The sequence below is a fragment of the Notolepis coatsorum genome (assembly GCF_963971535.1).
Source record: "Notolepis coatsorum genome assembly, chromosome: 19".
NCBI lineage: Eukaryota > Metazoa > Chordata > Actinopteri > Aulopiformes > Paralepididae > Notolepis > Notolepis coatsorum.
The window spans coordinates 77,795,314-77,811,559 of record NC_140183.1 but is presented as its reverse complement, the minus strand read 5'-3'; the positions used below and the strand labels follow the sequence as shown (position 1 = coordinate 77,811,559).

General features: G+C 42.5%; 1 protein-coding gene across 2 annotated transcripts in view; it reads left to right on the top strand.

Annotated features, from left to right (window-relative positions):
* fxyd5 (FXYD domain containing ion transport regulator 5) overlaps positions 1-16,246 on the top strand; it is a 57,578-nt gene that overhangs the window by 30,458 nt on the left and 10,874 nt on the right. Inside the window, exons 2-5 of one of the 2 annotated variants that reach the window (XM_084336035.1) lie at positions 1,035-1,080; positions 3,016-3,141; positions 4,661-4,798; positions 5,533-5,586. In XM_084336035.1, coding sequence (XP_084192161.1) covers positions 1,035-1,080; positions 3,016-3,141; positions 4,661-4,798; positions 5,533-5,586 — 364 coding nt within the window. The remainder of the gene's footprint in view (positions 1-1,034; positions 1,081-3,015; positions 3,142-4,660; positions 4,799-5,532; positions 5,587-16,246) is intronic. The other variant, XM_084336036.1, reaches the window with a different exon arrangement.

Sequence of the window (16,246 nt, the reverse complement as noted above, 5' to 3'; positions counted from 1 at the left end):
AGTTTCTTTATTAGTTGTCATACAGAAGTACAGAATACTTTTATACAAAATGCTTATTTCTGTTACATTTTGTATAAAAGTATTCTGTACTTCTGTATGACAACTAATAAAGAAACTTGAGAAACTTGAGATTGGCCAGAGCTAAACCTAACCTGCAGATGGACCCGTTTTGACTTTGCAATGCAGCAATCTCTGATTGGATTTGCAAGGCTGCCAATCATATTCAACCTCCATGTATTGGATGGCAAGGGCTGTCAATCATTCAATCCTCCATTCAATGGCAAGAGTTTAACTGCACAGACCGTGCTTAGACGAAGTTAATAGCCTATTTCGATTGGCTGTTATTTATTATTTATATAACATTGGGTCACACCTGTGAAGTTTTCTTCACGAATAATTACTGCAGTCATTACTGCAGTGCAGGCCTGCTCAGAGCTGTCAATTTTGGCCATTTTTTTAAAAGAAAAAATTCACTGGCATTTTTTTACAGAGGAAAACTGTTCTAATAAAAAAATATAAAATAATAATAATTAAAAAAATATTTTTTTTATATATATATAAATAAAATAAATGTATATATATATGTAAATTAATAATAATTATGAATTATGAGTGAATTTGTGTTTCACGTGTTGTCATAGAGAAACCTCCACTGCTGTATTACTATTGCGCCTTACTGTTACATTTTCACTCTGGTTGGATGCCAAACTTCTTTTCGTTGTACTGTACTTGTGCTGCATAATGCCAATAAATTTGAATCTAATCCAATCTAATCTAATCTAATACATCGTCAGAAACAGAGTGGGGGAGCTAGCGGCTGCGTTTATGTGATCTGTATCCATTACAGAGACACCTTCTCTGCTTCTAAAGGAGCTTTGGCTTATCTTGCACATTTCCGTTGAAGCAGTAGAGGTCGGCCTAATCTCGCATTAATTACGGGTTCTTTCTGCCGCAACCACGTGCCGGTGCGATGGGGAGAGTCTGTTTTATTCTTTCTGCCTCCCACTTCATCACAACGCCGGGTTGTCTTTCAGATTCATTTGGCTCCGGTGACGATCATTATGCTCCTCGTATTAAAAGGTGAGTGGACGAAATCCCATTCCCCCCCCCCCCCCCGCAATCAAACATCTACAACTCTCGCTCGTACCACAAATCAAACATGCCAGAAATAATCCTGAGAGTCAACTGTAAATCATGGGTTCCCCTTCAGTAAAAAAAAATCTTTGAGTCAGCTTCTATGGGTTGATTTATTTAGTGGTATATCACGGTATTAGCTTGTGGGAAACTAGAGGGTCTGTAGTGCTTCATCATTAATTGGAAGGCGTTGAGGGAGAAAGCACAACGGGCCCCACTGTCCGCGCGGCCCCACGGATTACAATCCAGCGCTGTGCGCTCACCAGAGGTTTTTCCCGAGAGTCGCTCCTTTGTGTCTCTGCCGCTCTGCCCCACTCACAAGACTATTATTATGACATATTCTCCACACAACTGCTGACCCACCCCCCGCCCCTTCCCAGACACACTGTGAACTCTGACCTCTGCCAGGGATACATCACAGCTTTGTTAGGGAAAGTCACTCACTGGGATAAACAAAGACACTTTTTGTTCTTACTGTACTGTACTGTCTGCCTAACGCCCCGGTGTGAGGTTGAATTCAGCTGCCGTTGTCCCGTGTGGTCCTGCGTGGTCCCGCGTGCTCCCAATGGGTGGAGTGTGTGGAGTATACCACTTAAGCACTGCCAGGGTGAGGGGTTCAATTCCCACTGGGGCCAACCATACTGAAAGATGTATTCACTTATTCCAATATAAAAGGCGTGACAGTGGCTCGGGAGGAACAGCGGTCGTCTGGTAATCATAAGGTTAGATTCCGGCTCCTCCCGGCAGCGTGTAAAAGTGTCAAACTTAACCCCCTAACTGCTCCCGATGAGCAGGTTGGCACCTTGCATGGTTGCCTCCACCGTGAATGTGAGGCATACGTTGTAAATCGCTTTGGATAAAAGCGCTACATTTGCAGTCCATTTAAATCGCTAGTACTAGTATAGTATTAGAAAAGCAATGCAGCCAGCCATTAATTTATTTTGTTAATTTTTCAGTATTGAAGTTTAAAGGGGACATATTTTAGTCCTTTTGAACAAGTTAATATAGGTCTTTGAGGTCCGCTAAACATGTCTTATGTTTCCTTGCTGAAAACACTTCTAGCAGCCTCTATAGGGAGGTGTAGTGGTTACGTCATTGCTGTTTTCGGCGGGTCCACCTCGCAAAATTGCAACGTATTTCCCCATTGCCCATTTCTAAATCGTCTCGTTTAAAACAAATAAAGCATGAACATTTGCATGGTGTACCTTTCTGTGCGTATTCATCCACAATCTATAGCTCAACATGAAAATATTCGCAATTAATAGTAAAAGAAAATCACTGAATTTTATTTCAACCAAAAATGTTAGTGATAGAAGGGAACTCATTTTGTGCAAAAATGGAAAGCTTTTCAATGTTCATGAGGCAGAATTGTTACAATAGCCAATAATCCATTTTCCCAATGATAAATCCCTATACGGGTGGACCTCGCAGGCGGTCCAAAGTGACGTCAGACTACACCTCCCTATACCCCTCTGTTTCAGTCCTGTTCTCAACAGGCTGGTTCTGTGCCTGTAACCATCTAGCAATGGTGCACAAGCCTGTAACATTGAACGAAATTCAGATCTAACTTTAACTAAACATTGCAGATCAAATACTGACTGAAGATGCAGCAATAGCATAGCAGTTTTACTGTTCAAAATGTTTTCAGAAACCTCTGCGATTGTTGCTGCAATTCTGAAAAGCTTTTGAAAAAATAGCCTTTGAAAAGAGGGAGGGTTCTTGTCACAGCTGAACTGCAGAAAAGGCACATACTGTATTTAAAACAAAATTTCAGCGTTGGGACAACCCTTCATTCTGTAAAGAAACTAAAACAAATGCAAAACACAGGGAAAAAGCCATTTTCACAATAGGTCCCCTTTATAATGTGTCCTTTCCTCACAGGGTCCAGTGGTCAGAATGCCCCATCAACACCCACAAGTCAAGCAGTGATGATGTTGATGACCAGGAGCATGGTCTCACAAGCATCCACAGCAGCTGGTACTCCTGCTCCTGCTACTCCTGACACCGGTACCGGCCTCACATGACAACATAGATAGACAGATCAGGCTTTGAGATGAGGATTTAAGTAATAGAAAACTATAGTAGTAGTAGTAGTAGTAGTAGTAGTAGTAGTAGTAGTAGTAGTAGTAGTAGTAGTAGTAGTAGTAGTAGTAGTAGTAGTAGTAGTAGTAGTAGTAGTAGTAGTAGTAGAAGCAGGCAGTGTTCTCTTTGATCTACTACTCAATTGTTGGGGAACACCCTGTAGGCTATACACCTATAATGAAAATGCAAGACCTTTAAAAAAAAGTTTTTTATTTATTATTATAATTTTTTTCATCTATCTATTTTTTATTTGATATGCACGTGGTAGGGATGGGACTTTCTAGCAAAAGTGCTATTCGAAAATTCGTGTTTCATAATATCGAATATTCTAATATTCGCCCCCCCCCCCCCCCCCCCCAAAAATGATATTAAAAAAAATTATATACATTTTCTTTTTTTGTATCTGCTGACCGACAATAAATCAAAATGACACCATTCACCATCGTAGCCTATAATAACAGCATTGCATTGGCCTATCAACCGGCTTTAATAAACAAACAGAAACAGTAGCATGTGCATCTTTTTGATAAATTAGGCTATGAAAATTAGGCTGCCTCTAAATATAAAAAGGAATTAAATAAGAATGTTTGAAAAAAAAGCATTTTATGAAAAGAAAAGAAAAAAAGAATTATATATATATATTTTTTTTTACAAAACGAATATTCGATTGTAAAAAAATGAAATCAATCTTAATAACAGAAACGACTATTCGAATTTTCGAATATTCGGTCCCATCCCTAGTATGTGGGGACAAGTAGGGAGGGATGGATATTGGATGTATACTATGGATGGATGGATAGGTACAGTATACTAGTCCAGGATCAGTAACATCTATACTGGTACTCACTTTTGTTTATGTATGCACACTGTTTTTGAATGAATGTTTTTGTTCTGTTCTTGACTTATTGTTATGTTTTCTTCTTGACTTGTTTAAAGAAGACCTGTACGGCCCATGGGGACATTAACGTGTGTTGTCGGGCCCTATAAATACATTTGATTTGATTTGATTTGTGATGGGTAAAAAAAAAAAAAAAATGTGTCAAGATTTTAAATATACATATGTATATGTACATTTGTGTGTGTGTGTGTATGTATGTATGTATGTATGTATGTATGTATGTATGTATGTATGTATGTATGTATGTATGTATGTATGTATGTATGTATGTATGTATGTATGTATGTATGTATGTATGTATGTATGTATGTATGTATGTATGTATGTATGTATGTATGTATGTATGTATGTATGTACATATGTATGTGTGTATGTGTGTATGTGTATGCATACATGTATGTGTGGATATGTGTATATGTATACATGTATATGTGTGTGTATGTGTGTACATATACTACACCTAAATGTAGTGTGACTTCATTGACACAATAAAGTATTAAAGAAAAATAACTTTTGGCTTCGCTAATTGCTACCTTTGTGTAACAGAGACCAGGATGGGTAGCAGATCCACCAGGGGGATTGATTCACTGGGGGGCTTTTTGCCTCCTAAAGCCACTGCAGGCCAGACCACCGGCAACAGCAGCACGGTGAAGGTCAACACCAACACCACTGTGGCTTCTCCAGGTACATTCTGGCCTCCCTTTGGTAAAGACGGGGAAATCAGAGCGCATATTTGACCCTATAGAGTACATACACTACCAGCGTGGTTCGCATTTGGGTCCAAAGCTTCAAATGTACTTTTACAAAGTCAAATATGGACAGTGTGACCAAGCATAATTGCCTTACATTTCTAAAATGTCCTGCATTTTATACAATTTCCTTGAATCTGTGGAACATGATTGTGAAGAAACGTTAAACCTTTTTTCCCTCCCAGCACCTCTTTCCCATGTATTCTGTTTTTATTAATTATTCCCTTCCCTGCCTGGGAACAACCTGTACAAACAAAACAAAAGAAAATTACTTTCACAAACTGGGCAGTAGATTAAGTAGGCAGTGTTCCCTGGCGGAAAAAAAACAGGTAATCGATTAACTACAGCTAATTAATTGTGTGTGTCCTTGGTACAGTATAAGTTCACGCCAACACGCCAACATTTTGCTAAATTAGATAGATACCAGTCCTATATTCTTGTCTCTCTCTCTCTCTTCTTGTCTCTCTCTGGAGAAGACGTTAAGCTAATTTCCCCAAATGTTGGCGTGTTCCTTTAAAGGGGAAGACTTCTGAACAGCTTGTTCCGGCTTGTTAATCTGAAGACAACCCTGGCCAAACAGAAAAAGGAGTGTGTCGTTCTTTCTCAGCACCAACAGATTTGTACTCTTCCCTACTAAAGATAACACTTGCTTTTTGTGCTTCCTCTTAGGTACCAGTGTCACCATGCGGCCGCCGCAGCGACCGACGCTCTCTGCCCCTACAGGTACAAAGCCTCGACCTTCTTGTTCATATCTGTGTGAATATCCTCTCGGTGGAGGACTTGATTTCCGATCGTAGACAGATAGCGAACGAACAGTATCACTTCTCCCTCATACTAATTAGAACGGTTTAGGCTCTCACATCAAGGATGCAGAAAGCTTAAAAAGTTATTATCAGGTAATTAGAAAATGTTAACCTCCCTGTCCTTCTTGAGATATACAGAGGCGCTTTTCTCCTAGATTTCACAGCACCAAAGATAGAGACAGCTTTTTTGGTTAGAGAGGCTGAATTTCATTGAAATATTCAGAAATTAAATTAAAAAAGGAGTTAAACACTGAAGGAATGCACCTGAAATGTAATGAGTAATGAGTGTTTACATTCCTAAAGATAAGCGTCAATATGCCCCAGGAACAAAATATGTCCCAATTTCACTGTTGCATTATGAAACTGGGCATTATAAATATATTACAACAATACTGTGTTTACTCTGATGATCTCTTAGGGGTAGGCTTCTAAAGCTGTGGCAACAGCCACAGATCGTCCAGTCGGAACAAAGGAATCATGCGGTCCATGTCCAGAACAGGCTTTTAGTGAAGACCAGTAAACATTTACATTGCTCTTTGTTGTCCAGGTGTGGTTATATAAACAACATACAATAAGCATAATTAATATACTGATGATCCAATGTGAATAGAACCGTAATATAACAGGAATGCTGAATATAGCCAAGAATAAGAATATTTTCTTAATAAAGTTTGGACAATAAATCTGTCAACCAGCATTATGTTGATCTCTTTTGTGCAAATAAACTACCAAATTGGAGACATACTATGTGATAAATAACTGCAGAATATGCCCAAGAACAAGCTAGGTCAAAGAATGATATAATCAACATTCTTACGTGAAGTAACATGTGCCATGCCAGGTTAGCTAAAGATCTGTCTGGCTAAGGGGCTAACAAACAAAAGCTTCAGTAGGCAACTTTGGAGAAATGTGCAAGAGTGAGTTTACCTGCCCAGTAGAAACAGAGCAAGCTCTGCTCACTTTTCAAGTCCAGCAGCTTTAAGCTGATTCTTTCTTGTTTATTATCAAAAATATTTCACCAGCCGATTGGCAGGTGTTTTTGCACACTGTGTGTAGCCTACTTTTTGACGAGGAAGGGACAGCTCCCTGCATCAATAACCACTCCGATGTTTTGGCCTGCCAAGTTGTGTTCCTGGGGTTGCATCATGGAAACTAAGACCCCCATCACGTTCCTCATCAAAAAGTATGGGCAATGTGCAAAAACCACCTGCCGATCAGAGGTGGGGACATTTTTTATTTGATTTTTTTTTAAACTCAGCTTAAAAACCCTTCACGTCACTGCTGATGGCCACAGTATGTTCTCTGAACCGAAGCATGACTCTTGAGTATGTTTGGACCAGGAGAGTAGGTGTTCCTTGAGACTTGTATCATTGAACTACTTGTAGGAGCAGTTGGAAATTACTGTGTTTGTCATTATGCTGTGCTAGGTGATGTGGAATGTACCAGGTGCTCTGACTGTCTCTGACCTCCTCTGGTATTAGTTTGGTGATGTGGCCTGAATCTACCAACTTGCGCAACTTGACCTCACAGTTGTACACTGTCGCCGACTCTGCATCTTTGAGTTAATAAGTGTCTCTTTCTTCCTCTTAGAGTGGGATAATATGGCTTCACTATGGCCTGCAGAAGGGGAGGATTATTTGTCCACAAAAGGGGGGTGACGTGTCAAGGGTGTCCACTCTCTCCTTTACTCTACGCGTTCGTCGCAGAACCGCTAGCCATATGGCTCCGCAATGAGGACAGATTTGAGGGGATTGAGAGGTTTGGTCTAGTTCATAAACTCTCATTATACGCCGATGACCTGCTACTTTATGTCTCCAATCCAACATCATCCATCCCTGTGATCCTAGACATTCTAGAGCAACATAGGAAGCTCTCTGGGTACAAATTTAACCTCCAGAAAAGTGAGTATTTACCTGTTAACTAGGGATGCTCGATATTGGCTTTTTTACCGATACCGATATACCGATATTGTCCAACTCTTAATTTCCGATACCGATATCAACCGATACCGATATATGCAGGGTTCCCCCCCCCCCCCCCAAAAAACTGAATAATTTCAGGTAATTAACATTACATATCTCTTGTTGTGGAATTAACACATTATGCATACTTTTGACAATAAATAAAATCAGAATTTGTTCTTACTTGCTTGCCTGGTTAAATAAAGGTTATAGAAATGTAAAAAAAATAAATAATAATTGAAAACCAATACCGATATTTTCCGATATCACATTTTAATGCCGATATCGGCCGATAATATCGGTAGGTCAATAATATTGGACATCCCTACTGTTAACACATCTGCGGAACGGCTACCTCAGTCTCTTTTCCCCTTTAAAAGGACCATGGAAGGATTCACATACCTAGGGATTTTCATGGCCAAATCGCCCACGGAGCTCTTCGCAAAGAATTGTCGTCCTCTACTTGATCGCTTTAAATCTGATCTAACTAGATGGTCCTCCCTCCCCCTCTCGCTTATGGGAAGAGTTAACCTGATAAAAATGGTGGTACTGCCCCAATTTTTATATGCTTTTCAGCATATACCAATATTCATTAACAAAGCTTTTTTCTCCACTATTGACCAACTTATAAACTCATTCCTGTGGGGTAACAAAAGAGCACGTATTAAGAGGACAGTCATGCAACTTCCCAAGTCAGAGGGAGGTCTGGCATTGCCCAATCTTCGCTATTACTACTGGGCATGTAATATTAACAAACTCCTTTATTGGAGGACTAGAGGGGAGGAAGAAGACCAACCTCAATGGGCTCAGATGGAAATTTCCTCCTCAAAGCACTCACTCTGGTCTGTGATAACATCCCAATTGCCCATCTCAATCCCAATTAACACTTTGGTTGCCAAAAACAAAGATTCTCGTTTCTGTGCCCCAACGGTTCAGTGCCATAAACGAAGATTCTCGTTTCTGGGTCGTTTTTCCTTTTTTTTCGATTTTAATACCCTATTCATTCTCATGGTGCTGTGTGTTGGCTGAAAAATGCATAGTGGGAATCCGAAGGTACAGTACCGGCCGCATCCTACCAGGCGGCGGTATCGAGCTACATTAGGCACAATGGCGGCCGCTAGGCTCGCCCCGGTACAAGCTCTGGTTCTGTCTCTGTCTCTTCTGTCTGTTATTTGTTCGTAATTCGTCCTGTCTACTCACCTATTCCCGTGAGGAGTTACTCTCCCTACGAGTAAATATACATGGATCAAGATTATCAGATCTTCAACATCTGGTTGTTCCTGAGAAACTACTCTCCACCTGGACACCGGAGTCTTCCAACAAACTACCCGGAACTAGCAGAAGTCGAGCCGGTGTGTTTGCCAGGTTCAGAAGATGGCCCTTTTGGCCCCCACTGCCTGGAATCCTTCTAGCTAACGTCCAGTCCCTCCCGAACAAGATGGACGAACTCCTTCTTCTCCTAACACAGAAGAGGGAATACAAGGAATGCTTCACGGATACCTGGCTTAACATCAACATACCAGACTCAGCTGTCACCCCACTGGGCTACACTATCCACCGCAGTGACAGGTATGGGAAAGCAGGCGGTGGAGTATGCTTCATGATTAACCATCGCTGGTGTACTAACTCCACTCTAGTGCATAAATCATGCTCCACCGACCTCGAATTCATCACAATAACGAGTTCTCATCCATAGTGCTTACCGGTGTTTACATACAGCCATGAGCTAATGCCAACAACGCTATCAGCGAGCTAGCTCACCATATCTCCAACACCGAAAGATCGCACCCAGACTCAACCATACTGGACCACTACTACAGCACCATATCAGCTGCTTAACGTGCTTTCCCGAGAGCTCCGCTGGGCAAATCCGACCGTGCGATGTTGCTCCTCATCCCAACATACCCGCAAAAACTGATAACTGTCAAATCCAAAAAAACAACACGCTAAATCTGGTCCCCAAAGGCAGTCGACACTCCGAAAGGCTGTCTGGAGTGCACTCTTTGGGACTCTCTCAAGTCCACGTGCGACTCACTGGATGCATACACAACAACCGTGACGTCATACATCCGGTTTTGTGTGGAGATGTGCATCAAACAAGGTGACCATTTACATGGGGTTAATGGGTGGCATGAGGCGCCAATGAGGAGTAAGAGGTGTGGCACTGGAAGTGTTAAGCAAGTGGCTCGGAACCAAATCGTAACTGACACTTTGAAGATCTGGAATCAGTTTAGGAAACAATTTGGTCTACACACTCCTTCAGTGCTAACTCCAATCTCTCACAATGCACCTATTCCTACCGTCCTGCTCCGATCCTGTATTCAGAATCTGGGCAAACAAAGGTTTGTTAACTATTAATGATCTCTACGTTGGAGGTGTGTTCTCCTCATTTGCAGAATTATCAAAAAGATTTGGTCTTCCAAACTCCCACCTGTTCCGCTTCTTTCAGATCAGGCATTTTGTTCAGAATCAATTCCCACAATTTCCTGGCCATCCTCCAGACTCAAGGAGCGATTCCCTCCTATTGCTTAGCACTGGGCGAAGAGGGCTCGTATCAATTATATATGACAAAATATTTTGGATAGACCCAACTTGTTTAGACTCCCTAAAAGCCAACTGGGATCGGGATCGGGACCTGGGCATTACCATCACAGATGAGCAGTGGGATCATATTAGACCTTGTACATACCTCCTCTATATGTGCAAGACACAGCCTGCTACAGTGTAGGATCTTGCATAGGGTCCACTACACCAACGCGAGGTTAGCAAAGATATACCCGGTAGAACGGATGCATGCAATAGATGTAAACAATCACCAGCGGATTATATGCACATGTTCTGGACGTGCCCCAAACTCACAGAGTTCTGGACTGCAATATTTGATACACTGGGTAAGGTCCTAAGTACTACATTAGACCCCGACCCGCTCACTGCCCTTTTCGGAATTCCGAATACCCCTACAATCACATCGAAGGCTGCAAAGCAAGTTATGGCATTCACCACTCTCCTCGCTAGGAGGCTCATTCTCTTCAAATGGATACACCCATCTTCACCCACTCACAATAGATGGATTCATGAGATACTGCACTGCATTAGACTTGAACAAATCAGATTCTCTCTAAAGGGCTCCCTAAAAGCATTCCATGCGACCTGGCAACCATTTTTGCAAAACATCGATACCCTGACTATCAATGAAGAAAATGAGAAAGAATAGAGCTTTACACCTTTAACTAAACTTTCCTATTTTTTATTACTATTTTATTCCTATTGTTGTATTGTTTATTGTTCCCCCCCCCCCCCCCACCCCCCCACCCTCCCACATCCCTGTTTTGGTATGTATGTGTGTGAATGAGATCCCGGGGAGGGAGGTGGGTAACTGGGGGAGGGAGGGAGGAACAGGGGACATAATTGCAGAAGATCGAAATGTTCAAGCATTAACAGGAAGGATACTATAAGAAGGGGCAAGGATAAAATGTGAAGTGATATCATTATTGTTTTTCTTTCCCAGCCACATCTATGCCAAATAATATTTCGATCTATTTATTTATTTATGTATATTGCAAATGTGTTTGTTGTCAACCTCCGTGGGTGGGATGGGGTGGGAATGAGGGAGGCGAAGGGGGAATGAAGGAAACAAAGGAAAAATATGGAAAATGTATAACATGTGCAACTGAAATTTAAGTTTAACTCAATGTTTTCCTGCAATAAAGAAAGTAAAAAGAAAAAAGGGGGGTGACGTGCTGTTGAACCTCCTCAATCCCTGATTGTTTTCTCGCAAAGGGTTTGTATGGTCTCTGCATCCTTCTTTGACCTTGTGACTAGTTTCTCGCTCCTGTATGGGAGTGTATCCAACTGCCACAATCTCTCCACATGATAGGAAAGGTCCTCTTGCCACACAGAGGTTAATAAACACTGTTCTGGTTTGAGCTGCTGAGCCAGGCATCCTGAAGAGTCCATCTGAGGTGAGTCTGGACCACTGTTGGCCCACCTGGGAGGCCCAAGCGCCTAGGCTATTTGGCAGTGACCAAATGTGGGTAATTTAGAGCCAATGAGCAAGAGATGCTGGACCCTATTTACCTCCCTTGAGGTGTTTGTCTTGCATTTGCAACAGCCTGACAGGGTATGTGTGCTCTGCAAGGCCCAGTTATTTGGCGGTGAAAGCCTTTGCGATGGTATGGCCTGGCTGAGAGACAGGTGCCACTGTGAATAAAACTGCCGCTCCATGGAGAACCGTGATATCTTGGCAAATAAATTGTTCTTCCAGTTGTCCTTGAAGGCCCAGTTGCTGTGCAGCCTCATGCAACAGTATTGGTTGCTCAGAGCCGTCATCCAATATCGGATCAAATAAGGATGACTCGACTTGCAGTAACACTTTGCTGCTGGTGGCAGGTATTCTCAGATGGAGCTTTGAGGCTTGGACTCATGCTGGAATTTAACTTGTGAAGTACCTTCAGGTGTCTCTTATCACATTATTTGCATCCGATACAATACTGTATTACAGAAAGGATTATTTTTTTTAGGTTTCTTCTTTCAAGTTTTGGGACCTGGTTGAGTTAGAACAGTAGCTTTGGTCTGATCTCCTCCATGGAGAATGGTGGCAGACCTCCGAGGAGGTTTTGGCTCTTTACATTGCTCCCTTGGTATCCATAGGTGTTCTCTGCCTGGTTCGCTGGTGAATCTAGACTCATCCGCTTGTACTGTCTCTAAGCTCATATTCAAGCCACGTGGCTAAGTCTGGAATAGGTATGTGGATGGAGTTCACTAACCTACGAAAACACACCCTGAGGTCATGAGGGAGGTTACCTAGAAGGCGGTGATGTGAGATCCACACCATAGTTGTGACCACCTACAGTAGTTGTCCCTTGCTGGTCCAGCATGCCAACTAAGAAAAACTAAGAATTCCTGAATCCCTTTATGTCCCCACTCTTGATAATGGGGCCATTCATCAACTCAGCCACTCTCTGGAGTTCCAGCTGGTGTGGTTTCTCATACAATTCTGTTAGAGACCTTGTGATGTCAGTGTAGGGGTATCAGCTGTTGACATACAGTATGAGTCTGCGATTAGTAGATCATTCTCTAGTTTGAGATGGTCGACTAATAATTGATACTTTGTACTGTAGCATTTGAAACGCTTTGTAGCATTGTCAGGTTGTACAGCTTTGCAGCATTTGTAGCGCTTTGTAGCATTGTCAGGTTGTACAGCTTTGTAGCATTTGTAGCGCTTTGTAGCATTGTCAGGTTGTACAGCTTTGTAGCATTTGTAGTGCTTTGTAGCATTGTCAGGTTGTACAGCTTTGTAGCATTTGTAGCATTGTCAGGTTGTACCACTTTGTATCATTTGTAGCGCTTTGTAGCATTGTCAGGTTGTACAGCTTTGCAGCATTTGTAACGCTTTGTAGCATTGTCAGGTTGTACAGCTTTGCAACATTTGTAGCGCTTTGTAGCATTGTCAGGTTGTACAACTTTGTAGCATTTGTAGCGCTTTGTAGCATTGTCAGGTTGTACAGCTTTGTAGCATTGTCAGGTTGTACAGCTTTGTAGCATTTGTAGAGCTTTGTAGCATTATCAGGTTGTACAGCTTTGTAGTATTTGTAGCGCTTTGTAGCATTGTCAGGTTGTACAGCTTTGCAGCATTTGTAGTGCTTTGTAGCAGTCAGGTTGTACAGCTTTGCAGCATTTGTAGCGCTTTGTAGCAAAAAAAAAAAAAAAAAAAAATCTAACCCTAACTAACCACTGTCATGCACTTGTCCTAATAAACTAACCTACACTGTAGCACTCAACACTTTGATGAACATTGTTACTCAGCTGATAGAGTTGTGCTCTTCCTGATGGCTTGTCGTACAGAACTTGTAAGTCGCTTTGGATAAAAGCGTCAGCTAAATGACTAAATGTAAATGTAAATGTAAATGTAGCATTGTCAGGTTGTACAACTTTGTAGCATTTGTTGGACTTTGTAGCATTGTCAGGTTGTACAACTTTGTAGCATTTGTTGGACTTTGTAGCATTCTTACCTTAGTCTGATGTATAACTGTGTCCTGTATTGGATGCCACTGGTCACGGACTATGATGAAACAAGTCACCTGGAGGAACATACCTAGGGGTCTCAAACTCAATTTACCTGGGGGCTGCTGGAGGTAGAGTCTGGGTGAGGCTGGGCCGCATCAAATATTCCACAAAAAAAGGGTTTCAAGCATTAAAAAAAAAGGTACAACTGATCCAATCTTCTCAATCCTTAGCAATAACATTTCAGAACATGAACAGTTCTTCAGAACATGAACAGTTCTTCAGAACATGAATGGTTCTTCAGAACATATGCTTCTCAGTGGTGTCAGTGGACTCATCCACGACCACAGCTATGGAAATGCACAGTGCATTTTTTTTTATTCTATCACAAAGCTGTTTAATCAAATCACCAGCCAGTATTTCAGTTATTCTGGTTGCTGTGCGATCTGAGGGGGCTTTGCTTTTGTTTGCCTTCAAACATGGTCTCCATCACTCAGTCATACATTATTTTCAAATTGCCACCCTTCACAAGAGCTACCGTTTCTTGGCATATAGTCACATTGGTTTGGTGCTGGGACTCAGGATGAATGCATATTTTTCAGTCCATTCACCTTTGAATTGCAGTCGACTTTTCTTTTACTGACCATCTTTGAAAATGGCTAGAAACTAGGCTAGTAGCTACATTTATCTCACGGAGATAAAACTGGGAGCGAGTTTACTGTAGATGCGCTGTCAACTGACTCGGACTGAAAGAGAGAGACGACTTGTGTTGTGAAGGGCCAGATTAAAGTTGAGAATCTACATATATTGTTTTATATACATTGTATATTATTTATATATACACGTTATATCCCTTTACCTGCGTGTAAATCATAGTAATATTCACTTTCCCTATGAATAATGCCCCCTGACGGCGGCGCCAGGCAGTCTCGCACTCAGACAGGTGCAAGGGGCGAGTTTGGGGAAAGTCAGGACATGCCCTTGGCAGTGTATTGATTCCGGGCAAGTGGTTAGGTTTGGAACTAGAAAGCCACTTAAGTATATATGCTGGCGCAGGTGCGCACAGCAGCAGTTCGTCTAATCAAGCAGTGTGACAAGTTCGGTAACAGTGAAATGAGCAGCAGTGCGTCTAACAGAGCGTTGAGAGCCATGTGCGAATAGAATAGTAAAGTGTCAGAGCTTAATGCAGTAACGTCAAGTTCGACCTAATTTAATGTGAAGTAAATAGTCGTTCATTTATTGTATGTGCACAGGAGCACCAGCGTCGGCGATTGCAGAACCATTACTGGTTGGATTATATTGATTTGGAACGTGTTACCCTGAGAAGAGCCTCGTTGATTTCCACTATCGTTTGGGATTCAACCTCGTGAGGATTACCACTCGGGCTGGCCTCGTGGACAGAGGCTGGCTAGCTGTCATCAGTGCTATCGAGCATTTGGATTACAATTATTGCTTTGCTGCTGATCGTTGGATTTACAAGGACCGACTCCTGTACGTGGAGTCTCTTTATTCTTCATTGAATCAGACTGAGTATCCGAACATTCCTCTACCCTCCAGGCCTTACACCCCGGAGGGAACCCATTGTCTCCAGGCGGTACCAGTGTTGCCTTCTATAGTTGCTATTATACGACAGGTGGTGTCAACTTAGACCCATCGTAGGATTCCTGCTATTCTTAGTGACTCATGCTATTGACTGACTTTACGCATATTCTTCGCCATACAAGCGCAACCCTAATTCTCATTCTGTAACCTAATGTTGCATAATAATAAAATACCCTCAAATACTATTTCTTTGTCAATGCCGTGTTCTTGTGGGTGTTCACCATCTATATTTGATGTACTGTCTGGCCAGTAATTAAAGTACATAACTAGCAGTGGTTTAATCTATCACAATCTTTAATACAGTCAGGGTTTTGTAACCCCTCAGTTACAATTGGTCCTTCGAGCCGGAGGGTATCAGTGTAATATTTAATATAATATTAATATTGACATGGCCAGCGGTGAACACTCTCCAAACGGCTCCCCCAAGCTAGAACGCCCGCAGCGCAAACGTCAGCCACCTCCTTACCTGGAGGACTTCGCTTTCGTTTTACCCCCTAGCTTATCTAAAAAGACGTTAAATACGGATAAAAGGGATAGTTTAAGCATGCCCAATCCTATCGACTTGTCGGCCCTTCCAGTAGAGACCCCAGTGGGTTCAAACGAAACTGACTTAGCTCACGGGGGGGACCAAGCAGGACATGACGTGACTATACCTCAAGACAGCGCCACCGGGACAGACCCCGGAGCGCCCCAGGATAAAGAAAGCGCCCCAGGGATAGACCCCGGCGCACAACCAACCCAAGAGCGCGTACCCGAGACAGACCTCGGTGCGCAACCAAGAGAAGAGTACCGCGCTCAAGAGATAGACCTCGGAGCGCGCCAAGAGAACAGGTCTCCACCAAGCCCTGTCTGCGCCCGATCACCTCCGTCAGTGTCATCCCCCAGCGAGGCGGACCAGAGACTGGCGCAAGCCTTGATCGCCACGCTGACAGCTTCAACCGAAAGAGACCGACTCCAGGGTGAGCGCAACCGTCTCCAAGCACAGCCGCTTAGTGAGCGCGAACACTCTGCAGC